A 27,701-nucleotide genomic window follows, 5' to 3' on the forward strand; every position below is an offset into this window, starting at 1 on the left:
GGCGCAGCAGCAGCAGCGGGAGGCCCCATTAGCTAAAGTGGTACCTCAGGTTAAGAACGGACATCCAGAACGAATTAAGTTCTTAACCCAAGGTACCACTGTATTTGCAAACTGCCAAGCCACAAGGTAGGAACAAGGCTGGTGAAATTATTTGTGTATCAATATAAGACCCAGTGCAAACATGTCTTATGACATTAGAGTGACACTAGCATTTTAGCTATTGACCTCAGTAAGGTGTTATCCAATGATAAGCCCACTCTGTATTGTGTGAGATTATCAGATTCTCCCACATTTCAACGATGGTGATGCGGATCATCTTTCATGAGACCACCTTGACTTTGTAATAATAGAGGTTTTTTATCTCCCAGCTTAATCAGGTGCTATTAAGACTCTCATCTTCTGTTTTTCCTATTTCTACACATTGCATAAATTACTGTGGCAGTTCTAGAAATATTGATCATGATTAAGTGCCATTGAATAGTTGTTGTTGCTGTTGGCATCCGCCTGCCTCAAGGGACAATGGAGTGTGCCTCTGGGGGTGAAGGATTAGAGATGAGAATCATTGTCACTTAAGAACTGTGACCACCATGGCACTTGTCTAAAGGCCCACAACTGAACTATATTGCTTGAAGTGTATTGTCCTTCATTTTTACCTTATTTCCTATGCTTTCACTATTTACTTGCAAGAAGCTTTTCTACCATAATAAACAACATTCAGCATGATTCTGCCCTTCTCCCCGAACTTTTTGAATTTTTTATTGGCTGGCCTAGTTTTAATTAAAAGATCTCTTGCTTGAAGCCCTTTGCATGAACTACTTTTTTCCACACCCTTCTGAATTCCTGATAAGAGTGGTAGAAGAATACTCTCAATGACTAACAGAATATTTTCAATGCTCACTTAATGTAACCTTTTAAAAAAAATTAAAATGATGGGTGTTCTTTAGTTAAGTTTCACTGATAGGTCTACTGAAATTAATGGACCATAGATATGCTCATTCATTTCAATGGGTTTACACTGGGTAAAATGTAGTTGAATACCACCCCATGGTTTGTATCCAATGTGAGTCCTATTCAGAGTAGACCCATTGAAATTAACCAACATATCTAACATTGGCCCATTAATATAAATAGGTCTACTTTGAGTAAAGCTTACTTGTAATCCTTTGTTTCTTTCATTTTCATATAGTAGTTACCCTGAACCACAGTTTATGCACACTCTGGTGCATCATGGAACTCTGTATGTTGAGAAGGTCCCACAGAAATGAACGGGGAAGTTGTCTACTTACCTAGCTCAGATCACAGTGATAGGATTCCAAAATGTTCTTTTCCCCCTTCCTTTTGGGGTTAGACATATTTTTGGAGCAGGGTGGATTTTTTTAAAAATGATTTGATTATCTTGTATTGAGTTCTGCTTTTAATCATTCTGTTTCTTATATTTTAATGGTTCTAAAATTGACGATGGATAGGCCCAAACGTATTTGACTTGCAGTTCTAGGCATTCCAGCTCACCGAAACAGCTTTATCAAGTTTAAGTGCAAAGGATATCAGTTTGGGGATTGCAGTCAACATCAGTCTACTGGAGATTTTCTTAGTGCTCATCCTCTGGACAAGAGTTGCTTATCTTCTGGGCAATAAAACCTGTTCTTATGCCAGCCTGTGCTACAGGCAAGCAGAAGTAGCAGAATAGATTTATTGCTATTGCTGCTGCGGCTGCAGCCCCAACACCAAAGGGCTTGTTTTTGCCAAGGAATAAACATTAGGAAAGTGTATAGGTTGCAACAATACACCCCGATGGCTACATAATTAAGTTTCCATCATCTCTTCCCCCCTCCTCCGCGCAATCCAGGTTTATCCTAGGCTGAAACTGGCCGAGGAGCCTCAATAAATACGCATGCAGAAAGAGAGAGCTCTAGGAAAAAGTGGCTCGCGCTGAGAGCAGCTTGGCTGGGTGACAGAAGGGGAGGATCATGCGCACAGAGGGGCAGCGTCAGTACGGGAGACAGCAGCGTTTGCAGTTTTCTCTATTTCAGGAGCTAAGGCGAGGAGCAAAGAGCTCGCTTGGGGAGATCGGGAGGTGCAGTGGCGACGAAAGCGAGGGACGGCGAGGAGAGGGTGGCTCGGGAATGATGAATGAATGACGGTCTCGGTCTGCGAAGCTGGCGAAGCGGAGAAGGAATCCGGAAAACACTTGTCTGCGTCGGGCATAAGGAAAAGGGAGTCGATGTTGCAGGCTGCAACGTTACCGTGAGCTGCATCGAGCGGATTGGAAAGAGCTGTGGGGGGGGGGGGGAGATTGCCACCGATTGTGCTTTGTGTGTGTTTGTGTTTTCTCACCGAGAGGTGGAGGAGAGCAGCCCGTCTCGCTGAATCAGACCGAGGAAAAAGTGTGAGCTTTGTGGTGGGCGAGGTGGAAACAGGAGTGATGAGAGAGCAAAGGCGAAAACTAGAGGAAGGCGCTGTTGCTGCGGGGCTCTGCCGGGAGGACCGTCGCCTCCGCCACTCGCACTCCTGCGCTCGGGAAGGGCTCGAGGAGCCGCAAGTGTCCGCCCCTCCCCGGCGTCTTCTCGGGCAGCCGGGACCATGGAGACTTTGAACGGCACCAGCCTCGGCGAGGCTCTGAAGCCGCCGCCGTCGCCGCAGAGCCCGCACCGCTCCTTCGCCGAGAAGAAGAGGCTCCACCGAGCTCCCTCCCCGGCCAGACCCTTCCTCAAGGACCTCCACGCCCGGGCAGCTTCCGCCAAGCCCCCGCCGGTGCCCCCCAAATCCCCCAGCCTCTCCGGCAAGCCGCAGTCCCCGCAGGCGGGAGCCCGCCCGCACTCGCCGGGGCTGCTGGCCACGCAGAGCCGCCTCTCCCGGCGGAGCTGCGCCCAGGGCGCGAAGGCGGCGGCGGCGGCGGCGGCTTGCCTCGCTGCCGGCAAGGCGGGCAGCGCCAAATCCGCCCTCTCGAGCAAGAAGGCAGCCCGGGCCCAGGAACAGGCGGGCGCCAAGGCCGGCGGGAGGCAGCCCGGGGGCGAGCCCAGCAAAGGCAGGAAGGGCAAGCGATGCGCCGCCTTGGCCCCACCGGGCTCCCTGGCCCCGGCCGCTGGGCTGGGCAGCGGACCCGGCGCCAGGATCAGCCACACGGACAGCAGCTCCGACCTGTCCGACTGCCCGTCCGAGCCGCTCTCCGACGAGCAGAGGCTGGCTCAGGCCGCCAGCAGCGACGCGGAGTCCGGCACCGGCTCCAGCGACCGGGAACGCGAGCAGCCGCAGCCAGCGCCCGCTCTGCCCCCGGGGCCAGGCGTCGCCCCTCAGCCTGCCTCGCCTTCTTCGGACGCCGCCAGCAAAGGGCCGCCAGCAGCGCCACCTGCCTCCCCGGCTCCCTCGGGAACCGCCAACGTGGAGCAGCCGCCGGGCGACGAGGCGAACTGGGGGAGAGCCCCGGAGAAAGCGGCGCCCGCCAAAAGCGCGCCGCCTGCGGGGAGCCTGAGGCTGGGCGGCAAAGCCCCGCTGGTGGTGCTTCCCTCCTGCGAGAGGCAGCTGGTGGTCGACGAGGAGGAGCTGCTGAGGGAGATCGAAGAGCTGCGCTCCGAGAACGATTACCTCAAGGTAAAGGGCGGGAAGAGGGAGGAGGAGGAGGAGGGCCTGAGGGGGCAGCCAGCGGGTCAGGGAGGCGCCGAGGAAAGGCAGCGCTTGGCTGACCTGGGGGCAACTTCGGAAAAGTAACAGACACTCCAGACACCGACTGTGGGGTGGGGTGGGGTCGTCCATCTGGAATAAGGGCAGTTTCTTGGCAATGAGGGAGGGGATTCCTTGGGGCAAGGAGCATTGACAAGCCGGACTGGACGGCTGGGAAGTTTCCTTCCCAGTTCGAGCTATTATAGGATGTAATAATAGTGGTGTGCTGCTCCAGAGGTAGTAGTTTCTGGTGAGGAGGAGAGAGAGGGATGCCAATATTGTACCCTCTTTCGCCCCATCTTCTCCAGAGCAAACGGGGTTCAACTTGGTGGTTCCTGAAGTTTTTCTGCTAACGGATGTTCTTATAAAAGACATACAAACGCCATGTCTCATGGTTGCAGAAATATGCGCTCGTTTTGTGTCCTGCAGTTGAAGCACAGTAATGTCAAACTTCTTTACGTTCAGAGGGGTGGCGGTGTATAAGTCCCCTGCAGCAAAAACAACCAGAAGAGTCTTGTGGCCCCTTTAAGTTAGCCTTTTAAGCGAGACTCTGCGTTGGTTCTTCTTGCCATTGAGACATGTGGGCTCTTCAGAATGGTGCTGCTGTGCTGGGGTCCAGATCAGAACCCTGCAGCTCCATCAAAGGCCCTGCAGCCTTCTTCTATCAGGGCACTTTAATTCCACAAGAGAGAGACCAGTTCTGTAGAGACGTTTCCAAAAATGTTTGTGTGGATGGAAGGGAGTGTGGCTCTTGGAGAAGGAGGATGCCAGTTTTTTCACCTCCAGGATGTGCATGAGAGAAGCAGTTAGTTATTTATGCTTGGATGTTGTGTGAGATGTTTGTGAATTAGATACTACAGTGGTACCTTGGGTTAAGTACTTAATTTGTTCTGGAGGTCCGTTCTTAACCTGAAACTGTTCTTAACCTGAAGCACCACTTTAGCTAATGGGGCCTCCTGCTGCTGCCGTGCCGCCGGAGCACGATTTCTGTTCTTGTCCTGAAGCAAAGTTCTTAACCTGAAGCGCTATTTCTGAGTTAGCAGAGTCTGTAACCTGAAGCGTATGTAACCCGAGGTACCACAGTACTGACATCAATTTCCTTTCCAAATTCCTTTCAGCTCCTCTTTATAGTAGTTGGATGCTGCCCACTTCAAAGTAGTGTAGGACTTTGGATTTAAATCTTTGGGAAAGTATGGTAGTCATGAAGCAGCTTTGTGTGTAGTATGTAATATTTCGTAAGGAAAAAATCATTTTAGTAGGAAAGTCTGGAAGGAAATCCAAATAAGTTCAGTGGCATTTACTTCCAAGGAAGTTTGTCTATGACTGTAGCCTCATTCAGCCTGCTGAAGCACAATCACAATCCATAAGGAAGAATAGATGTTTTATTCTTGGAATCTGTGAACAATTGTTTCCCACTTTTATATTTTACTTTGTTTACAAGCCACTATATGTTGCATTCTATTAGATTTCAGTTATGTAAATAGGTTGCAAATCATACAACTGTTTTGTTAACTTACATTTGGCATGGTGGTTTTCCAAAAACTGTAATGCAACTTGGAAAGTTGACATCAGTGGAACTTGCTTCCAATTTAAAATGAGGACTGAGTTGCCTTTGAACTTCATTGTTGTTTTTATTATTAAAATATTCTTAAAGACATAAGACAGCATAGTAGAAGCATGTAGATATTTGACCTTCCACTAGCAGTTTGATGATCTAACGCAGTAACATATGTAATTTTTTCTCTGTGGAAGTCTGACTGGCAAGCTGGTTGGCTAAAATGCTAGTGTTCTAAAAGCTGGTTATGGCTTAGAGCAGGGGTAGGCAAACAAAGGCCCGGGGGCCAGATCTGGCCCAAGCGCTTTCTAAATCCAGTTTTTACATGAGTAGAATGTGTCCTTTTATTTAAAATGCATTTCTGGGTTATTTGTGGGGCGTAGGAATTCATTCATATTTTTCCCCCAAAATATAGTCCGGCCCCCCACAAGGTCTGAAAAAGTTTGCTGAACCCTGGCTTACAGTATTCTAATCTCTCTGATAACTGATATATAAAATACCTGCTTTCAATAACATTTCCCCCCCATAACAAAATGAAATGGTAAAAAATAGAACGAAGATAGAAGTTAAATAGTTGTTTTTCTGCTTTTCCTGCCATGGAAATTGATAGGCAGTCTTTCTGTGCTAGATTTCAGTCTGCCGGGCAGCTGATAAAGTCACAGGGGTTTTTAGTCTGCATAATCAGTTGCAGTGTGCCTCAACTGTCGTCTTCTTCTTTGGTGATCACTCACTCATAGCCGAGTAAGATTGTCTTCCATAAACACAGTTTTAACATGAGTCCGTAAGTGACTGTGGAGGCCAATTCTGGATCTACACGTCCTTGCACAGTGGGGACATTGGTTTCCGGGCGGGAGTTGATCATGGTGTGGATTTGCCAAGCATGCCTTCCTCTTAGCACGTTTCTCCCTTGCGTCCTGAGTTCGAGTGTCTTCAAAGCCCATGACACCTTTGCTAAAGGCTGTTCTCCAACTGGAGTGCTCACAGGCCAATGTTTCCCAGTTGCCAGTGTTTATACTACATTTTTTTAGATTTGCCTTGAGACAGTCTTTAAACCTCTTTTGTTGACCACCAGCATTACGCTTTCCATTTTTAAGTTTGGAATAGAGTACGGTAGTTGCTTTGGAAGACAATCACCAGGCATCTGCACAACATGACCAGTCCAACGAAGTTGATGTTGAAGAATCATTGCTTCAACACTACAACTTAGCTGCAAGTCTTCTCAATGCCAGCAGTATGATATCACATGCACACAAAACAGGGTGGGGAAAACGCAGCAGTTTATTGACATTCTCTCACATTTACATTTTTTAAAAAATATTAAATGTGTGCTCTAGAACAGGAGCAAGGAAAGGCAAATGTTCCCAAGAATTTTGAAAAACTTGTACAGGTATATGTGTACTTATACAGGTATATGTATATATGCAACTTCATAGCAGATTTGCCAGCTAAAAGAAGAAGCTAGATGAGTTAAATTGGATTGTGGAGGAGCTTACAGAGATCTTTAAAAAAAATAAAAAATCAGAAGTACTGTATGTTTTAAAACAGATCACAAAATAGTGTGGGTACATGGAACGGCAGTTTGTAGCAGAAGCATATCCACCAGAACACAAAGATCATCCCACAGGTGCCAGAATTGCACAAGAAACAAATATACCACCTGGCAAGGGGGGGGGGCGGATATAGCATTTCCCCAGCTCCAAAATATAATGGTTTCTTTGTTAGGGGAAATGTGATATTCCTGTAAGGGAAGTTCAATAGTCAGCCTTGCTGTGTGCACTGTATAGGAAACAAAAGTGTATTTAATGCACAAAACTGATTGTGGGAGAGTCCCTTGGAGACATGTGGGAATAGCTTTGTCAGGGGAGGGGATGAGAGAACATAAAGTGTGGGGTTTTAAATCAAAAGGCTTGTGTGAGCCTTGACCACACTTCCTCCCCCCCTTGCTCTGTTCTTTAGCATGGCCTTAAAGAAGAGATCAGGCACTTTTGCTCCCATCGTTACCTGACTATAGCTTGTCTTTTTCAAAGAAACCTGGAGTGTTCAAGAGACCAGGGGTAGCCAACATGGCTGCCTGCAGAAGTTGTTGGGAATTGTAGTCCATTAACATCTGCAGGGCACCATGTTGTCTATGCCTGCTGTGGGCTATAATACAGACCCCATCCACACTATGCATTTAAAGTGGTACCATACCACAGTAAGCAGTCATGCCCCCTCCCAGTATTCTGAGTTTGAGTACCACTTAGTGACTGGGTGCAGTGCACAAAATGGAATGGTTTTGTAGGGGGTTGGATAGTTTCAAAGTAGGTGAGAAAGGGAAGTAGGATGGTTAGGCCAGGCTCTATTTGTCTAAAAAGAAGTGGGTGGCATTTCACCCATCCTCACTTTTCTTTTGGGAAAAAGGAAAAAGTATAGCCAGACCCATCTATTTTAGCCAACTGTATGGTCTATGCTATGGTATGTAGGCTTTTGTTTAATTTAGCCTTTGTAAGGGTGAAAATATAGCAGGAGAGAGCAAGCTTCTTTTCATCACCAAGTTTGAACGAAAAAAAACAAAGCACCCCACTTGCTTTTATCAGTTAAAATGAGATCTCTCCCTTCCCTAATTTGGGGTTCAAATAATTTGTTATCTTATTCATGTATTTGTTCTGTAACAAAGCCTGTTAGTAAGTAACTAAGCTGAGATCTGCCAGAATGAGTGAAGATGTGGCAGAGCTCCAGGTCAGCCATCAAGTTCCCTGCTCAGCCAGGCTCCCCAGTTGCAGAACCCTCACTCAGCCAGAGATCCATGGGCATAACTTCCTCATCCTGGCTCAGCAAGGACTAAAATGAGAACAGTGGAGCTTACCCTGGCATGAACCTTAACAAATAGGGAAGAGTGGCAGGATTGGGCAGGGGGATCCTAACTCCATTTAGCTTGGTCACATGACCTGGCAACCCAGCAGAAAACATGATGGCAAAAAGGGTGGAATAAGTCAAACTCAATTTTAAAGGCTTATTTTCCAGACTTAGACTGACAGCAGCCACACCCCTGAACAGAGTTTGGATCTGGTGTACTTTATGCCAGCTTCACATATTTAGGATTGTTCCCTTAACACATTAAGCAGGCCCCTAGGATAAAGAACAGCCATGATAAAAATGTTATTATAAAGATGCTGCTTAAAATTATTTCTCAAGTCTTCCCATCCATAAATAGAAGTCACTGTTCAAAATGCTGCTGCATGAATTTTTATGTGCTGGAACTTCTACAAGGGTTTGTATTTACAATATGATCTTTTGGCACACTACTGAAGCTACATTCAGAAAGATCTATAAATAAAAGAAACTGAGATGATTGAGTAACCACAAATACTGTACCATTTGACTTTCCTTCTTGTGAATATAGTATTTTGGGTTTAGATTAACAAATGCTTCAGTCTGTAGCCTTTTATTTACAGAGACTATGTGAATTTTGCCTGGAGAGGGAATATGTTAGAACTGGACCTAAAAGAGTAGATTAAATGTAAGTAAAGCTTAAGCTGAAAAAGGGAGTTGTTATTTATAGAAGCAACATGGTACAGTATAGTAGTGCTGGGCATCAGTCTGGCGGTTGTTTTATAAGGTTGGATTAGTTTACTGCAGGCCTAGACAGGGTAGGGTAGCCTTGTCAGCCCCATTTGCATTTAAAGTAAGGGGTTTGATTTGTAATGTAACACATACAAATGGGTGAGAGATGAACGTTTCTTCATAGGAGAATAGGAAGCTGCTATGAAGACCATTGGTTCATGTGGCTCAATCTTCTCTACTCTGGCTGGCAATGGCTTTCCAGGGTTTCAGCCAAGGAACATTCCCAGACCTACCTGGGCATGGCAAGGACCTGCTGCATGCAAGGCAAATGCTGTACCACTGAGCTACAGCCCTTTTCCTAAGCTGTGGTCCTTCATTTTGCATCAGTGCATTCCATCACTTTGAAAAACCTTTCTGCCAAGTGAAATAAGGTGGTGGGAGGGCAAAGAGTTCAGCTCCCCTCAGCCTCATATTCTGTATTGAAATTAGACACTGCCCCTCCAATCAAGAACAGTTAAGACATGAAAAAGTCCAGTTCATGCTTGTGAAGAACAGCATTGGCTGCACCTGACCATAGTTGGACCATTATTCATCTGGTCCAAAATGACACGGTAGCTGTCTCCTTCAACTCTTAAGATACTTTCCGCAAGACTTTATTTATGCAGCAGAAGTTTTAGGCATATCATCTGAATGGTATCCAAGGCTTCCTAACATCCTGTAAAGCAGGGTGGGAAACCTCTGGCCCATGGATGTGACGCAGTCTCTGGGGCCTCACTGTTTAGACTGTGCTCCCTCTTGTGCCACTCCCTCTTCCACCCACTATGACTAGCTGCTCTGCATGTTGGCAAGGAAGAGAGGCAGCTGGGGAGGAAGAATTGCATGAATGGACATGCATTTGAATGGATGGGTATGTGTGGGTGAGAAGGGGAGAGAGAGTGGGGTGGCTCTGGCCCCACCCACTTTTGGTTTTGGCCCCATAACACTGCTTGCACATGGTCCCTGACAGATTGAGTAGGGGAGATTTCTCACCTCTGCTATAAAGAATATGAAATTTCCCATGAAACCACCAAATATCATATAAAATGTCAAATACATTTTATTAAATTTATTTGTTGAATTTATACACCTTTTTACCAAGGTGTAAATAAGATCCTGTGTGATAGCCAACTAAGTTAGAGTAGATGCATTCATTTCAATGGGTTTACCGATAAATGTGGCTAACCGTGGATATTACCTGGTGTATACTGTATTGTAGAATCTTTTTTTTTTCCCCCACAGTAAGAATATCTAGAATTGATGGTGATTATTTAAAAACATATATATCAAAGGCTACGCCTTGCTTCTTTGGGTAGGGTTTGCCATTCTCTTGCATCTTAAATGTATTAGTCATGGGGAAGAGGAGATAAATCTAACCTTAGCCATCAGAATAACATCAACAATCTGCAAATGCTGGGGCAGTCAGCTGCTAGAGTGAGAATTCAGCCTGGTAAACAATGGCTGTGGGTCTATCTTCTTAGCCACAGCTGTGGCTCTGCTGAAACATGGCATTGTCCAGGGGAAGCAGAGTGAATATATATATATCTCCAACTGTTTAAAACTGGGAGCAATTTGAAAACACATTGACACTCTTAAGAGCTCTGGTAATTTTTTGTATTGGCTTTACATGCATGACCTTTCAGAGGGTTTCATTGTACAAAAACAATGTTACCAAAAAGCCTGAAGAGCCATAATAAATAAATACGCTTCTAACCATATACGTTGTAACTGGTACAAATGGTGACATGAGCATGAGAATATTGATGTGTATAGTTATTTTGGATTCTCCCCGCCCCCCCCCCCCCCGAGATTAAAAACATTAAAGTAATTTAAAGAATGGAGAGATTAGAATTCAAAAGTTTCCTAGGGCAAATGTATAGTACTGAGTCTTCTTTAAAAAGAGAAGAAAAGGAATATATAAGCTCTGGCTGAAGCTGCCACTGGTTCAAACCCTTTGAAGCCACTTAAGTAGCAGAAATGAATAGCATCTTCTGCATCACAACAGTGCCCTTCTTTCTTTTTTTACAACAGTCACTCTCATGAATTTTTATAAGCTTTGCATTTTTCAAAAGCAGACACAATCTCAACACACTTTCCTCACCGCATGTTTATTTTCACTATAGTGTAGATTTACATGTTGGTTTTTCTGTTTACGTTGACATAAGTGTGGTGAATCTTGTTAATAATAAGGTCACTGCAAAACAAAAGAGCATAAATAACTGTGTGCGGTACTGCATCAGTAGTGTGTGCGTTAGGCATGACAGATCTTCTAGTTTTTTCGATTTTAAGCTTCCATCTGGTTTGACTGTTATTAAATAGTAAGGATACTTTGCCTCACTCTTTCTGCCCTTCCCACAATATCTTTGAGCAGACCTTGGTTCAGTGGGTTTATCAAGGAAACACAGCAAAGAATTTGCCAAGCATTGCTGCTCAGCAGTTTCCATTCAGTTCAATAGGGCTTGAAGGGCAGCCCAGCCACAGCCTGATTAAATAGAATGGCAACTGTGCACTCACATTATGGTCAGGTTGATTGTCGCAAAGTACTAAGCATTTAGATGGCAGTCTTATGCTCAGTTAGGCTTCAGAGGAACTGGGGCTGCCGTCCCTAAGCACCAGGGACTAAGCCTCACCAAGCTTGTTGGGCTTTATTACTGAGTAACAGGCATAGGTTTGTGTTGCACTCTGTGTTTGCCAAGTGGATTCAGGATCTCAGACATAATGTGGATCTTATTTACTATCCTGAAGGGGGATCTTTTGATGATCTTGATGTCATAGACACCAAGCTCTGTGAAGAATGCTTGTGAGTGGAAAATGACTGTTAACGACATTTCCAAACATAGATCCCAAAGTTTGACACCTACTGTAATAACATAAATAAAAGTGACCTAATTTCACTTTCTGTTTATTTGCACTGATGCTGAGCAACCATATGCACCCACTGCCAAAGCTAATTATTCCTCCTGTATTTAAAGGTTTACACCAGACCTTATTTGAGTTACTATGGGAGTCTATAAATTTGCAGCCACTCGAAGGATAAGTGTTTAAATATTACTGAGAGTGTTTCAGCATTCACCAAGCGTAACTTTCTTGATTATCGCATAAAAAGTACTGTGCTAATGGAAAGGACAGTTCCCTGCCCCCTTCTGTCTCAGTGGTTGTTTTTTTAAAAATTGGATTTGTTGTGCCAGAGTTCTTTACTCCACTTGTGCAAACCCACTGCTTCCCCCCCCCAAAAAAAATGTTTAGAGGTACTCTCATTTTGATTCAAGAAAATTACTGTTTTATAGTTCAAATTGAGAAAAATTAATACAGTAAATGGACAAAAGTACAAAGATTCACAAAATGTTTAGCGGTATGTGTACCCCTGAGCACCCCCAGGAAAAAGCACTGTGAAAACCTATGTGTGTGTATAGCGCGCGCACACACACACACAATGCTATCCTTCAGGGACGCCAACTTAGGCCCCAGGTTATGGGTGCCTAATTGCACCCGTGATGTAACAGCGTCATGACATCATGACATAACATTACATCAACGCACTGCAGCGGCATTTCTGAGGTCTTGCGGCACCTTGGAGATCACGTATGAGGTCTCGTGTGGTTGCGTCCCAGAAGTTGCGTCCTGACGTTTCCTTGGGGGTCACGTCTGGCTTCTGATGCAACTTCCAGTACAAACCGGAAGTCATGTAAGAGCCTGTGCTGTGGGTGCCCAGGCCTCCAGGGCCCCCTATAGTTGGCACCTATGCTATCCTTAAAGAATTATAGGCGTAGACGTGTACTTGAAAAATATCCAGTAGGCAGAACTGCTTGGTTTTGCTACTCTTTGAAGAGGCCAATAAACTGCAAATTGAAGGTATCTAAATCTTTGTTGGAAGCCTTTATGTGAGAACTAATCTTATTGCTGCTTTCCATCATCCGTTTTCTTTTTAAACACAGAGCTAGGTTAATAATAGAATAGTTGGTGTCCCAGGAGTCATCCTCCAGCAAGTTAATGGCCTATCCACTGAGCCTGAAGACCTGCTTATAAAGGTTTTAGCTTGAGAGATTCAGGTATATACAGATTAGATTAATAGGAATGAGGTTTTTTTAAAAGAATATTCTTTTCTAGAAGAATGTACTGTATTGCAAACTTTAGCAAAAAAATATATTCTTAGAAAGCATAATATTTAAGTTTCAAATTTGGAAGCTTGTATGTGTGTTTGTGTAAGGGAGTGATGGCCGAACTTGGCCCTCCAGCTGTTTTGGGACTACAGCTCCCATCATCCCTAGCTAACAGGACCAGTGGTCAGGGATGGTGGGAGTTGTAGTCCCAAACAGCTGGAGGGCCAAGTTTGGCCATCACTGGTGTAAGGAAACATAGCAGCACAATAGACAAGGAGTTTCAACTCCATATGAACTGATTTGACAGCTTTGATATATAACTTTTTTTTTGCTGTTCCTATTATTTCTGAAGAGCTAAGTTACAACTGGTATTACAGTGGTACCTCAGGTTAAGTACTTAATTCATTCCAGAGGTCCGTTCTTAACCTGAAACCGTTCTTAACCTGAAGCACTACTTTAGCTAATGGGGCCTCCCGCTGCCGCCCGCCTCTGGAGCACGATTTCTGTTCTCATCCTGTTCTTAACCCGAGGTACTATTTCTGGGTTAGCGGAGTCTGTAACCTGAAGCGTATGTAACCTGAAGCGTATGTAACCCAAGGTACCACTGTAGTTTGCAAGATCAACATGAGCTTGATGTTGCTTGCAAGATCATTTCAACGGGATTCTCCTTGTCTGCTGCACAGCAAATAGGGACTGTGCAGCAGTTGTGAGTGCTGGATTACTCCTATCATATCTTGATGTTTCTCTTGATGGGGAGGGAGCAGAATCGCCTTTTTGATATCTGATAGTGTTTTGGGTCATGGCAGGATGAGCTTGATGAACTGCGGGCTGAAATGGAAGAGATGCGTGACAGCTACCTTGAAGAAGATGTTTACCAACTTCAGGAACTTCGACGAGAGCTGGACCGTGCAAACAAGAACTGTCGCATTTTGCAGTATCGTCTCAGGAAAGCAGAACAGAAAAGCTTGAAAGTTGCACAGACGGGTCAAGTGGATGGGGAGTTAATTAGAAGCTTAGAGCAAGATCTAAAGGTGAGTGAAGGCTTTATGCATAAAGACATCTAAGTTAGTCATGGAGCTCTGCACATGCTATCTGCTATAGGCAAGTCAGAGTCCCATGTGCAATTGGCTGCTACAGTGCCTTCAATAAAATCCTTGATAAGTAATTGGTAAAAGCCTATCACATTTCACAGCTATGTCTGAGTATTTGGCGGGGGGGGGGGAATGGTTTCTGTGAAAGCAATCTGGCACAGGCAGATCTAGAGACTAATGGAAGTTCTTGCTGGTCATAGAAATCATCACTGTTCCTATGTGAAGCATAGCAGACCTTGTCCTGAAGAACTGTCTGTCTCACTTTTCAGAAACACCACTGTCAGGCAGTAAGGACCAAGGCATTTCAGAGTGCACATAGGAGAATCACACTTGCTATAAGAAGACATACAGGAATCAGCTAGGGTGCATCCATAGGAGGGTGACCAGGATGGTGAGGGATTTTGGAAATCAAGCCCCATATTGAATGGTTGAAAGTACTGGGTATGTTCAGCTGGAGAAAAGAAGTTTAAGGGGGAGAAAGAGCTGTAAAATATCTGAAGGGAAGCCTCTCAGAAGATGGAACAGACATGTCCTCTGATCCAAAGGGCAGGACTATAACTAACAGGTGGAAATTGTGAGAAAGCAGATTTTGGCTAAAATGTCAGGATAAACTTCCTGATGGTAATAGTTGTATGACAGTGGAACAGAGACTGCCTTGGGAGGTGTTGGGTTCTCCTTCACAAGAGATATTTAAGTAGAGGCCACCTGTCAGTTACAAAATTTCTATGTTAAGCAGGAAATTGGACTAGATGACATTCAACTCTATATTCCTCCCAACTCTAAATTATATGCTTTGAATATTCCCTGCATTTGGAAACCTAGCATTTTATGAGGAGGTGTAGGCTAAAAAACCCTCCCAATGAAATACTAACTTTTCACCTGAAAGGAGCCTTGGCTGTTAAGGAGCAACCAAATAGGCTTCACTCACCTCCTTCTGAAGTAGGGGACTGATTTAAAATGTATACACAATAGATGCATCCAAACCGAGCCATGTTTCCCACTGCCTAAACTGAAAATTCCCTAATGCTCTGAATTGTGCTAATTATGTGTGCAACTTGGTTTTCAGAAGACTTTCTCTCTTCAGTATGTGCACTTGATCTGTAAAAAAGATATTTATATACATATCTGTGCTGTGCTTGTTTAAAAAAGGGAGGGGAGATAGAGTTTTAGGTATGCTTAATCTAATTAATAAAATGATTTGTTATTTAATACTATAATACCCTAAAATTGTATGCTAGTATTATATCATGGACTTAAAAAGGTAAAGGTACCCCTGCCCATCAGGGCCAGTCGTGACCGACTCTAGGGTTGCACGCTCATCTCGCTCAAAAGGCTGGGAGCCGCGCTTGTCCGAAGACAGCTTCCGGGTCACGTGGCCAGCGTGACTAAGCCGCAGCTGGCGAGCCAGCACCAGCGCAGCACACGGAAACGCCGTTTACCTCCCTGCTGGAGAGTGGTCCCTATTTATCTACTCGCACTTTGGGGTGCTTTCGAACTGCTAGGTTGACAGGAGCTGGGACCGAACGACGGGAGCTCACCCCGCCGCGGGGATTCAAACTGCTGACCTTACGATCGGCAGGTCCTAGGCTCTGTGGTTTAACCCACAGCGCCACCCGTGTCCCTTATCATGGACTTAGTTAATGATAAAAAAAGGTAAAGGACCCCTGACAGTTAAGTCCAGTCATGAATGACTCTGGGGTTGCGGTGCTTATCTCGCTTTACTGGCCGAGGGAGCCGGCGTTTGTCCGCAGACTGTTTCTCTGGGTCATGTTGACAGCATGACTAAGCTGCTTCTGGTGAATCAGAGCAGTGCACGGAAACGCCGTTTACCTTCCCGCTGGAGTGGTACCTATTTATCTACTTGCACTTTGACGTGCTTTCGAACTGCTAGGTTGGTAGGAGCTGGGACCAAACAATGGGAGCTGACCCCCGTCACAGGGATTTGAACCGCCAACCTTCCGATCGGCAAACCCTAGGCTCAGTGGTTTAGACCACAGCGCCACCCGCGTCCCCTAGTTAATGATACTGGTTGATTATTTCCAGAGCGGTTAGTCCCTTGCAGCAAAAATAATAAAGATTTTTTTGGTACCTTAAAGACTAACTTTTTTATGGCATCTGATTTTGTGGAGTATAATCTACAACTTCAGGAGGCAGTGAGGGGGACTGTTAATGGTGAGAGTCAGAAGGTAATGAAATGCAGAAAAGTGCAGGCAGTGATAATTACATTATTAGCAAGTGGCCTTTCACAAAAAGCCAGTTTATGTTAATAACACAGACATCCTGGTATTGGTAAACCAATTAACACATCTAGCTTGTTAAAAATCTATTGTGCCAATTCACTTTACAAGTGATAGCACTGAAGTTCTTGATGATGTGCTATCTGTATGGGCAATTTAAAGTAAGCTGCAGAATGTCCTGGGAGGTTTAAATGCCCCTCCATTGATCATATATATATCCATCCATTTCTGCTATCAGGAAAGGTTTTACACCTTACGTTATTATGCATTTATATTTTCAATTTTGTTAATGGAAAATGTTTTTAAAACTGCTACTGCTGTTGCTACTACAAGATATGTTTGTATACTCTTTTTTGAATAGGTAGCCAAAGATGTATCCGTTAGGCTGCACCATGAACTGGAGAATGTGGAAGAGAAACGAGTTAAAGCAGAGGATGAAAATGAAATCCTTCGTCAACAAATCATTGAGATGGAAATATCGAAACAGGCACTGCAAAATGAGCTGGATAGATTGAAAGAGGTAAGTAGCGACTGATGACAGATAACTAATGAGAGGCTTGCTAGTAAAAGAAATCTGAAATACATTTGAAATAAAACTCACTAATAATATAATTCCAGTCAACAAAATACCTGTCACTTTATACCTGTGAGTGACAGCATCTCCCAGCTTGGTTTTTTGCTTTGTCCAATAGCATCTATATTTTAGAAATCCATTGTTTCTGACTCAGAGATCCTCTTGTTCACCAGAGGGCTACATGCTTCTTGACTTCATGTGAGATCTTATTTCTCCCAACCACCAAGCATATTATTGGTGCCGTTAGTACGTTGTGTGAATGGGTTGTCCTTACTATGTAGGAATTTGTTTCTATAATGCTTGCTTTTCTCACATTTGAAAGTTATTCGTCATATTTAATGTTCCTGTGGGAGGACTGAATACATCTGGAGGATTTAAATCAGAGATGTTAATTGAGACATGTGTGACTAAGCTTCTGTTTAATACCTCATTGAAATCTGGGGTGGGGGATGCTGCCAAGCAATAGAGAACTGGCTTTATGTACAAGTAAGAGTTAGTATTAGAGAATTATTTACATTGTACATCCAGCCATAGAGTACTTGTTCTTTTATTTGGTATCTAAATAACTATTATAATTACATTAAATTGTACAAAGGGATGATTGCATGACTGGATGAAAGAAAATGAAATCCAAGCACAGTTTCTTGTCATTACATAGTCTTGTATGGCGTAGCATCCTTCTTCTTGTGCCAGCACAGATTGTTTTGGCAAGTACAGTCTTGGGTTATTTTAAAACCAGATTGGCATGGGACATTTAGACACACTCAAAAACTAGCCGTGACTTATTTATTTTAATCTTTCAAACAATACTTATGAGAAGTAGCATGTTGCTGTTTTCTATTTTATAAATTGGGCAAAACATACTTAATTTCTTTGTGCATTATGCTTATAAGAAAAGGTGGGTTTTGCTGACGCTCTTGATCAATAGACCTGAATATGCTTAGTTAGTTTATTTGAAAAAAAAATCCTGCCTCTAAACTTTAACTTCCAGGGAGTGTACAACATAATTAAAATCTATATAATAAGCCGAATAAACAAACCAACAACAGGAGAGTCAGCAGTTAAAAACAGTCAACACAATAAAGCTTTTTAAAAGACATAAGAACAGAAGAACAAATATTTATAACACCAGTAAAAATACACTTAAAATTTTCCATAAACAGCCCTGAACTCAGCTGATATTCATTAAAAATGATTATCGACAGAGGCACCACAACTGAAAAGGCCCTGTATCCTGTCACCTCCTATGTCACATTCAAAGGTGGGGATATTCTTAACAAGGCATCTGATGAAGATCTTAATAAAGGACAGGTTCAGATAAAATCCATATTGATAGCTCAGTTGGCAGAGCATGAGACTCTTAATCTCAGGCTCATGGGTTCATGGGTTCAAGCCCCACATTGGGCAAAAGATTCCTGCATTGCAGGGGGCTGGACTAGATGACCCTTGTGGTCTCTTCCAACTCTACAGTTCTATGATTCTATGTCTTTGTCAACTGTTTGCCTACTGTTCCATAGCAATATATTTATTATTAACCACACTTTGGGCAGCTTATATGACAGGAAAGAAAATATGACCAAAACAAGAAGAATTGTTGTATTCACTTAGTAATAAAATGTAATATATTTTTTTACGTAAAAAGCAACATATGTGAGTCTGTAAAATGAAGCACTTATATAAAACCAGGGAATGGAGGAACTGAAATATAGAACTTACATGTTTGGTTTCCAAAGGCATTTGTCAAAGAAGGTGAGTGACACAGTACAGAAACCAGTGTTATTCATACTTTATTTTAGTTGTTATATTGCCATGGCACATTTGTGCCTGCTGTGACACTGAAGGTTGTTCACAAAAGGTAAAAATATCTAGCACAAAAAATGCAACAATAAAAACAATAAGGAGCAAATGAAAACTAGGCATATAGATGGATGAAACTATAAAAGCTTGACTGTGCAGAACAATAACAGATAAGCAATCACATTTACATTATTACCTAGTAACTAATACAATCAAGAGAAAGCTCAGGTGAAGATGAGAGCCTTCATCTGGCATCTAATAAAATAATAAAGTATGTGTTGGGCACATCTACCAAGGGAGGGAGTTTCACAGTTGGAGTCCAACTGCTGAGGTAGCCCTGATAGATCACTACTTATCCTCTGAAGGCGGTGAAAAGTAGGGACAGGCTTCCCATAATTAGCTCAGCTGCTGGGCTGGTTTGTATGGGAAGAAATCAGTATTCCAAATACATTTACTCTGGACTGTTTGGGGCTTTAAATGTTAAAAAAAAATAGTAAGTTGAATTATGTCCATGGTTAAACTGGAAAACAGTGAAGCTTTCTTAATGCAATATGTTCATTGTGACATAACTGGCTGTACTTCTACTTAGTTTCCAGATGGTAGTCTTGGAGTTGGATCCAGAAAACTGTTCAAGCACAATCTGTCGGTTTCCTACAGCACAATGACTTATTGACATGGAGAGGTCTCTGTGGGGAGTGATGTGCAGTGAGCTGTAGAGCCGCTAGGTTTAGATACAGTGAACAAGGAATTTGTATCTTATGTTTCTTGAGAATTCTTATATACCACTTTATGGTCCTGAGAGGTTCTCCAGTTGGCTTACAAAATATTTTCATAATAAAAATCACTTTTAATTACATATGGCAGGCATGTCCAGCCAGTAGATCGTGATCTACTGGTAGATCCCTGGCTGATCCTAGTAGATCGTGGGACCCTTGTTGATCGTGGGATTAAATAAAGTTTACCGAAAGTTAACAAATAAAAGCTGAAGAACTCTGGGCAATCCACCCACCCCACGCACGCTCCTCCTCCCTCCAATGACAATGGGTAGATCACTGCCAGTTTTTCTTATACTGGGAGTAGATTGCAGTCTCTTGGGAGTTGGACGTGCCTGACATATGGTATCAGGTACAGTATTAACGTTGTGAACCTATTGTGCAGAGCCTATTTAAGTGGCATTTCCAGCCCTCATCCTTGTTCTATAGTACTTAGCAATTCATTGCCATGTGCTGGAGCAGAAAGTGGCCACATGAATCTGTTCCTGTGCATGGTACTGTAAACTTGTGGATAAGAAAAATGACTGTACTTCTTCCCACCATTGGGTTGTTGTTGTTGGAATTAGTGAGAGAGGGATTGTAAAACTTTGACTAAATTTGTTCTTTCTTTCAAAGTCACGTGTTCTGCAGAACATATAATGTACAATGTGTGATTGCATACAAGAAAGGCCTAGTTAACCCAGTGTCAAACACATCCACAATCGTAAGGGGGGAGCAGCAAATGAAGGTAGTCCTACCTACTTCTCTCAGGTTTTAGAGAGCCTGGGCTTTTCACCCTCATTTTTGCAGCCAGTTCCTGACCTTCGGGCACAGATAATCTGAAAATCAGATAAACTGTTTCCGGATAATCGGGAACTCACTGTAATTGAAAGATGCTATTTCCCTCCAGGATTATTTCAGAGATGCAGAGCTGTGAAATAACCATGTTAGGCATGCAGGGATGAAAGCTAATATTTCGTAGCCTTAGAGGGATCAGAGAAAGATTCCTTTCAAGGACTATTCAGTAAAGTTTTTATAATAATAATTAAGAAACTCTTCAACTTTTGCTGCATATAGTATATGCAGAGGTGCTCTTGATAGATTTGCCCAAATACTTCTTTTATAATAAAAAGGTGATTCATTCCTCTCAAAGTTACTATGTGTTTAGTCACTGATACACATCAGTATTGTAATGAAAATCAATAATGTACATTTTTGATGAAAACAGTTTAGAAGTTTTTATGATTAAACAGTATACAAAGTTTATTAAGTAAAGAAAAAATGCATATCTACAGCAATCCTGTGATAAGTAGGGTTGCGTCAACAAGAAGGGTTGTCCTTCTGCCTTCTGAAAAGGGAGGTGAATTGCTTCCTCCCCCTCAAAGAAATATTTTTATTTGATTTTCATAATTTCACAAAGGAAGGAAAAGAAAATACAGTGTAACAACAAATAGCACACCACAGTTATCCCCCCTCCCTCTCCTGCAGTTTTACTAAGTCAGTTGGAGGTACTTACACTTGTTGGTTTTTGTTTTATTTGTTTTGTTCTGAACTACTCCTTCTTTCATTTGTGCCAGTGTAGATTTGGACCCTTCAGCGTGCATCCTGCTAAGGGATATCAAGAAACCTTGCACAGGATTCAACAATTCCTTTTCAGTATGCAGTGGAATTAGTTGACTGTGTAGTAAGGGAAGGAAGAAGGGCCCTTCCAAGGTATATTCCACTAACACTAAAAGGTGATCTGAGGTCTTTTCTATTTCCAGGTTCTCTAGCTCTTCTTGGGGCCTCTTTTTGGGTGTGCTCTGCACACAAGCTTCTCTGAATTCCATCTCTGAACTTTGTTTTAAACAGCTCTCCTCTTGGTGCATTTTTACACATGCAGATAATCTCAATTCTTGAATATTGCTTCTGGCTATTTCTCAGTTGCTGCCTGCATGGTTGAATATTGTTGGCACATCAGGAGCTCACCAACAGATGAATGCATTCTATTCTGTGACCAGAAGGTTTATGAGAACAGAAATTGGCAAGCAGGATGTCAAGGAACTGGTTGCTGATGAGAATTTGGTGATCAGAATTACTTGACATTTTGCAGTTCGTTCGTTTTTCTAAAAAAAATATTGTGCAATATATACTACATGAGCCGCATTGTGCTCTTATAACAGGACTCTCCTCTCCTCTCCCTGTGTGCTCCCAAAACCTGCTCCAGAGGGTCCATCAACCAGCATGGCTAGTGGTCAGGAATGGGATAATAATAGTAAAATAATATAATATAATATAATATAATATAATTAATTAATTAATTATACCCCGCCCATCTGGCTGGGTTTCCCCAGTCACTCTGGGTAGCTTCCAACAAAATATTAAAATACAATAGTCCATCAAACATTAAAAGCTTCCCTAAAGAGGGCTGCCTTCAGATGTCTTCTAAAAGTCTGGTAGTTGTTTTTCTTTTTGACATCTGCTGGGAGGGCACAGGGCAGGTGCCACTACCGAGAAGGCCCTCTGCCTGGTTCCCTGTAACCTGGCTTCTCACAGCGAGGGAACCGCCAGAAGGCCCTCAGCGCTGGACCTCAGTGTCCAGGCAGAACGATATATCCATTGTATAGTTTAGCTCCTCATCTATGCTCAGGGATTCTGGATTTGGATCTAACAGTTGCAAGTTAAACCTGATAATGTTGGAGACAGAATATTGTTGACAATCATCCATTATTCAAATACTGCTGGCCAGTGAAAAGTGGAAGTGGGCTATTCCTACTCGGCATTCCACAAAAGCATTGAAAATATATGGAGCTTGTTTCTGTTTCCTCAGTAAAGCTGCTATATTTTTTTGCAGCTGCCTAGGGTGTGTGTTGGTGTATTCTTTGTCTGGCCTGGAAACTTTGAGCCAGCAAAGAGAAAAAGGCAAACAGTGCAATGGCAGAGTTCAAGCTGCTTTGGAAAGGGTAGCCCTGTTGAAAGAGACAAAGCATGGGGAGGATTAGGAATTGGGTAGCAGCTGCAGAATGATTTGACATGAATGTTATAAAACAGTTTAGCAAGAAATGAATGAGATTGTGTAACTAGTAAGAAAGGAGGATTTATTTTATGTGCAACAGCCGTATTGAGCAGCTGATGATCCCACTTTTATGGGGGAGGGGATATGAAAGTGTAAGGGTCAGCAGGAGAGCAGCATAAAAATCTATGTGGTTAGAAACTGTTGTAAATGCTTTTATGTATTATCAATTTAGAAGTGAAATATGATGAACACAAGCAGTGAAGTTTAATCAAAATTGAGCAGCTCACCACTCTGCACTTCATCTCACCATTAATACACACACACATTAAATAACTTTCCACCATGGAACTTTGTTGACTGTTCTCCTGGTTATACTAACCAAAAGAAAGAGGTGTGAACAGTCTTAAGGAAGCAGAGGCTACAGTAGAAACTCTTGTCTGCACCTCTCTCCAGCTGCAGCCCAAAGCCCTGCGTGAGGTTTTTCCTTTTAGAACAGCAATGCTGCAGACAGAAGGAGTGTTGTTCCCATAGAACAAACCTCTTTACTAATCAGTTTAATGAAGATGGATGTTGCCTGTGTGCAACATGGTACCGCCACTTGTTGCTTTTGTAAGCTGTCATTCTAAACAAATACAGCTGCCCTGTCTTCTATATGACATGACTTTTATCTTGCGACACAAACTTAGTTTTAATATTTTTAGTAATATGCCTTTGAAAATTATTTCTGAGTGTTGAAGTATATATCACATTTTTATGTTGCTTTGCTTCAGCTTGCCAGATTAAACGATCCCCCTTCCCCTCCATGCATGTTGTTCTAGGGTTCTCCTGAACTCCCCAAGCCAATTTGAGGGGCAGTGTGGGGAGAATGAGGAAGTCTCATTGCACTAGCAGAAGCCCTTACATGGGCTTCTGTTATTAGGACTAATTAGCTGAAACCAGCCCCAGGAACCTGAATAGCACACAGACATTTCAAATTGAAGATCCAAAGGCGGGGACGGGATGGAGGACACAGAGGCAACAGTTCAGGAATCTGCTTTACAATGTTTTTAGCAGAGCATTTTTTGTTAAAGGCTTGTTCCCACAGTTAGTGAACTTTAGCAAGTTGAGGGGGCGATTGCTTTTATTTCACATTTCTGTACAGTTGCATCCCTGAAGCATCTGGAAAAGATTTTTCATGGGAAAATGATTTTGATTTGAGTCAAAGGTGGTGAGAACTGCTACCTCTCCAATAATTTAAAAAATATTTTTATCAACCGTATAAGCCTGATTCTGCTTTCTTGCCCATTTTTCAAATGCAGCAGAATATTGTTTCCCTCTTCTTGTTACTTGAATGAAAAGCAGTAGGTCAGCACAAAGCCTTAAAAGTATGTACCAGCTATTACCTGCTTTTCTGTTACTGAAAGAATAACTTGAGGGGGAGAGTGTATGTTTTTATAAACATAAAAGTGTGTCTGCTGGAGCCCTTTATTTGGGGGGGGGGGTAGACACAGTTGGCAACAAATACTTGGCATTCTTAGCTGCCGGAATCTCTTAAGCATTTTCTACTCCCACATGGAGTGGATGCCAGATTTATAAAGAAATGAATACTTTATAATGGAATGGATAAAGGTGCTCATATCAAACTTCTTAGGGGTTTTTCCATACCAGATGGTTGAAAGCAAATGCCAAGTCATTCTTTTAGCACCTATATTGATATTTGTTCTGGTACAAATCTACAGTTCCCATGAGTGGAGCTCCACTCATGGAATGCTTCCATATGAGGAAAGGTTGGAGCCAATCTTCACTAAACCCTCTGTCATCCTGCAGCCTCTTGAAAAGCTGTTCCATTATGGGACTCTCTAGAACGTTGTGGGAGGTGGTATTGGGGGCTACAGTGAATCAGTGGACACTGGCTGCCGCCCCACCCTATCCAGTAAGAGCCTGCCCTGAATATCCGTCCTTTCCACCAATGGAAAGAGTAGGGATGGGGAAGAAATTTGATTCAGTTATCCCTTACAGGCAATGACTACTTGGATTTGCTTTCAGACATTCTCCTTTTTGTATCACATGTGAAACATGTAAGTCAGTCTTGAAAAACCATTCATGTATCTTGCTAGAAATGCTAAGAGTTTAAAGGCATAATGCCTGTGGTTCTAAACAGTGTAAGCCCGATAGATTTCCTTTTATTTTAATGAAATGGAAATTATGTGTCAATATTACATAATGAATGATAAACACGAAGCTTAATTCAATTAGATGTGTGCATAAAAAAGTCATTTTGTTACTCCATTCATTTTCATTAATTGCTTCATTGTTCACTTGTTAGAACTGCATTTGTACCACTTGTTATTGTCACTTCCGTTCATTTTCATTTCCCTTTTAAATGAAGGAACCAGATGCTTTTTCTACTGGTTGTAACTTTGGTGCATGTCTGTAAGGTAGCCTTTAGTACAAAGGATTTGCATGGTAGATGAGCAAGCAAGGGACACGATTGAGAGGGGTGGCTGAGAGGACATTAATAGATGTCAGCCAAGCATAAAGGAACCCACAAAAGTTCTAAACTGCAGAGGGGGATGAGAACATCACAGGCAACTGCCTGAAAGCAGAAAAATCTAGCAAGGCTGTTATTTTCTCTCTCCTCCTTTCCTCAAACATTTTCCTATTTTAGCTGTAACTCCATGTCTGCAGTCTCAGGAGTACTTCTGCAATGAGAAGCCTGTAGTTCTGAATGTGGCTTGACCATGTTCTCCATTTCCTGTCCATGTCCTTTTTCTCTTCTTGTGACTCTTTGTCACATTGCTAATAACAGCTCTAATAACATTATCTTGTCCTTATTCAGGAGATGAAGAAGGATGATTTTTGTTTACTTCCAATCTTCTGAGAAAATAGTCGCTTGTGCATGACTGCCATAACTTATCTGTAAACCCTTACATAGGAAATACACTTGGGTCTGTATGTCATGGCTGATAAGAGCAAAGACCTCTTAGCAATATGTGGACTTATTGGAGGTTCCAGGAAGTATCCCTGGAAACCGCAAATTTACGAAAATCAGCAAAAACGGCACTGCTGACATGGCTTGCCATATGTCCGGATTCTGCTTATTTCCACCCAGACGCTGCTTTCAATCACAGTATTCTGGGTATGTCCTGGAAATTCCACATATGGCAACCCTAAACAAGCACATGCTGTTCAAAAAGCAACCCAGAATTGAAAAGTAAGGCGATTCCTCAAAATAATAGCAGCTCTACTTTTCCTCCCTGCTTCCATTGGGTTGTAATTTCCACATTGCAAATGTTTTGATCTAAGCCCTTATGACTCAGACTTTAAAGTCAGTATCTAAGCGCTCAAGTTTAGGAGGGAGTTTGCCTACAGACAAACATTATCTCATTGTGCATATTGTAATATACTGACATCCTCATCTGAAAAATATGAGGTGTGGACTGGTTATCCAATATGGTGTTTTTTATATTCCTAAACTTCATGAAGTTCTCCCTGCTACTTACTGTTTAGTGTTGGGCGTTTTACATAGCACAGAAGTGAGACAGTTGCTGCTGTTGAAAAGCCTTTGCAATAGACGACAGACAAGACAAAGGTGAAGAGAGGTAGATAATAACTTGCAACACAGACGAAGCGGAGGTCAGGAAAGCCTCAGTAGAACAGCTGAGACATGTGGGCATTTATAAATGGGGGAGGGGGGGCTGGGCTGGCATACCAGTTCCAAACAAAATGTGATAACCAGTGTTTCCCTGGATTATATTGTGGATCAGCATGCCTTCTATTGGCTAGCGCAGGCTTCCTCAATCTTGGCCCTCCAGATGTTTTTGGCCTACAACTGCCATGATTCCTAGTTAGCAGGACCAGTGATCAGGGATGATGGGAATTGTAGTCTCAAAACATCTGGAGGGCCGAGTTTGAGGGAGCCTGGGCTAGCGTGTTAGATTTGGACATGATCCAGATTTAAATCTCCACGCAGTTATGAACTTCACCAGCTGCATTTCAGGGGTGTTTTGTTGCTAAACTACAGCTTTGAGGCCATTGGAAGGGAGAGCAGGTTAAGGCTTTAGATCTGAGGTAGAGCACATGCTTCACTTTGTGTGCAAAAGGCCCTGGAATTTCTAGGTAGGGCTGGGGAAGATTCCTGTATGAAACACTAGCGAGATACTGCCAGTCTGTGCTTGATACTGAGCTTGATAGAACAATGGTCTGACTTTTTATAAGGCAGCTTCTTATATTCAGATATACCATGGTTTGTTTTGCTCAGCCAAAAAGAAAAATCATCTTAAAAAGTTCTCCTCCTCCTCCTGAAAAAGTAAGGATGTGTTTTAAATATAGACTCCTCAATATCACTTTAATTCAGCCTTCCTCAACAAGAACCTTGGAGATGCTTTGGACTAAAAATTCCATCGGCCTCAGTCAGCATTGCCAGTGGTCAGGGATGATGGCAGTTGTGGTCCAAAACATCTGGAGGTGGACCAGGTGGGGAAAGTGTCTTCTAATGAAGTTAGAACCAGATTCATGGAGTTGTTCACTCCCTTTGAGGGTAATTCCATGCGGGTCACATGTTAATTTTTCTATATGTTTATGCACATGTCAAAAAGCAATTCCAGCATTGGTTTCATGTAATTTTCCCAGAGATAATGCTTTGAACACTGTCAGTTATAATGCTTTTACAACTTTACCAACAGGGTTGAGGACCCTTTTCAGACTGGCAAACAAATATCTTCATCTTCATAAGCTTCCATGAGCCACGTTTGACAGGTGGATAGGGTCACCCACCTGTCAGTCACCTGACATCATAATCATATTGGTTGACAAGAGTGGCTTTGAAGTGCTTTTCTGAGGAAGTCAAATTAAAATATGAAAATACAAAAAAAATTATTAATTTAAAAATATTGTGGTTAGCTTTTCTGGATAAAGTAAAAGTATCTAGCAAAAACCAGCCCAGGTAAATAGGCAAATGTATTTGAAGTATTAAAAAATTATGAAGAAAGACATAATACAAAAAGGAGGAAGTATAATAAGGCAGCTGGGTTACCAACCATTTGTGTCTTCGAGAGAAAATATTTTTTTCTAATCTTGGTGTTGCGTAGGAGAAATGTGATTTTTATTTACAAATTAGTGCACATAAAACTGTACTCATGCAGAGCCTCACACATTCATCATTGTTTGTAGGCTCAGCCTGCCTGTCCCATGTCACCCCTTAAAGCACTTAACCTGCAATAGGCTCACTAAAATAAGAGTTCCATGGCTTCCTTGGCAGTATTCCAAAGTTAATGACTTGAAAAGTGTCATCATGGGAAAGTTTGTAACCTTATGGCTTATTTTTCACTTTACAAAATTGTGGGAAATAACCTAAAAAAGACATCTACAGACTCCATTCCTTTA

General features: G+C 42.6%; 1 protein-coding gene across 9 annotated transcripts in view; it reads left to right on the forward strand.

Annotated features, from left to right (window-relative positions):
• Positions 1 to 2,881: 2,881 nt before the first annotated feature.
• MTCL1 (microtubule crosslinking factor 1) overlaps positions 2,882 to 27,701 on the forward strand; it is an 88,162-nt gene continuing 63,342 nt past the window's right edge. For 3 of the 9 annotated variants that reach the window (XM_081014095.1, XM_081014101.1, XM_081014096.1), the window contains exons 1-3: positions 2,888 to 3,588; positions 13,698 to 13,922; positions 16,581 to 16,739. In XM_081014095.1, coding sequence (XP_080870221.1) covers positions 13,725 to 13,922; positions 16,581 to 16,739 — 357 coding nt within the window. In that variant the 5' untranslated portion in view covers positions 2,888 to 3,588; positions 13,698 to 13,724. Of the gene's footprint in view, positions 3,589 to 13,697; positions 13,923 to 16,580; positions 16,740 to 27,701 lie in introns of all 9 variants that reach the window. The other 6 variants (XM_081014093.1, XM_081014094.1, XM_081014100.1 and 3 more) reach the window with 5 other exon arrangements.

This window comes from Podarcis pityusensis (genome assembly GCF_964106645.2).
Source record: "Podarcis pityusensis genome assembly, chromosome: 7".
Classification (NCBI taxonomy): domain Eukaryota; kingdom Metazoa; phylum Chordata; class Lepidosauria; order Squamata; family Lacertidae; genus Podarcis; species Podarcis pityusensis.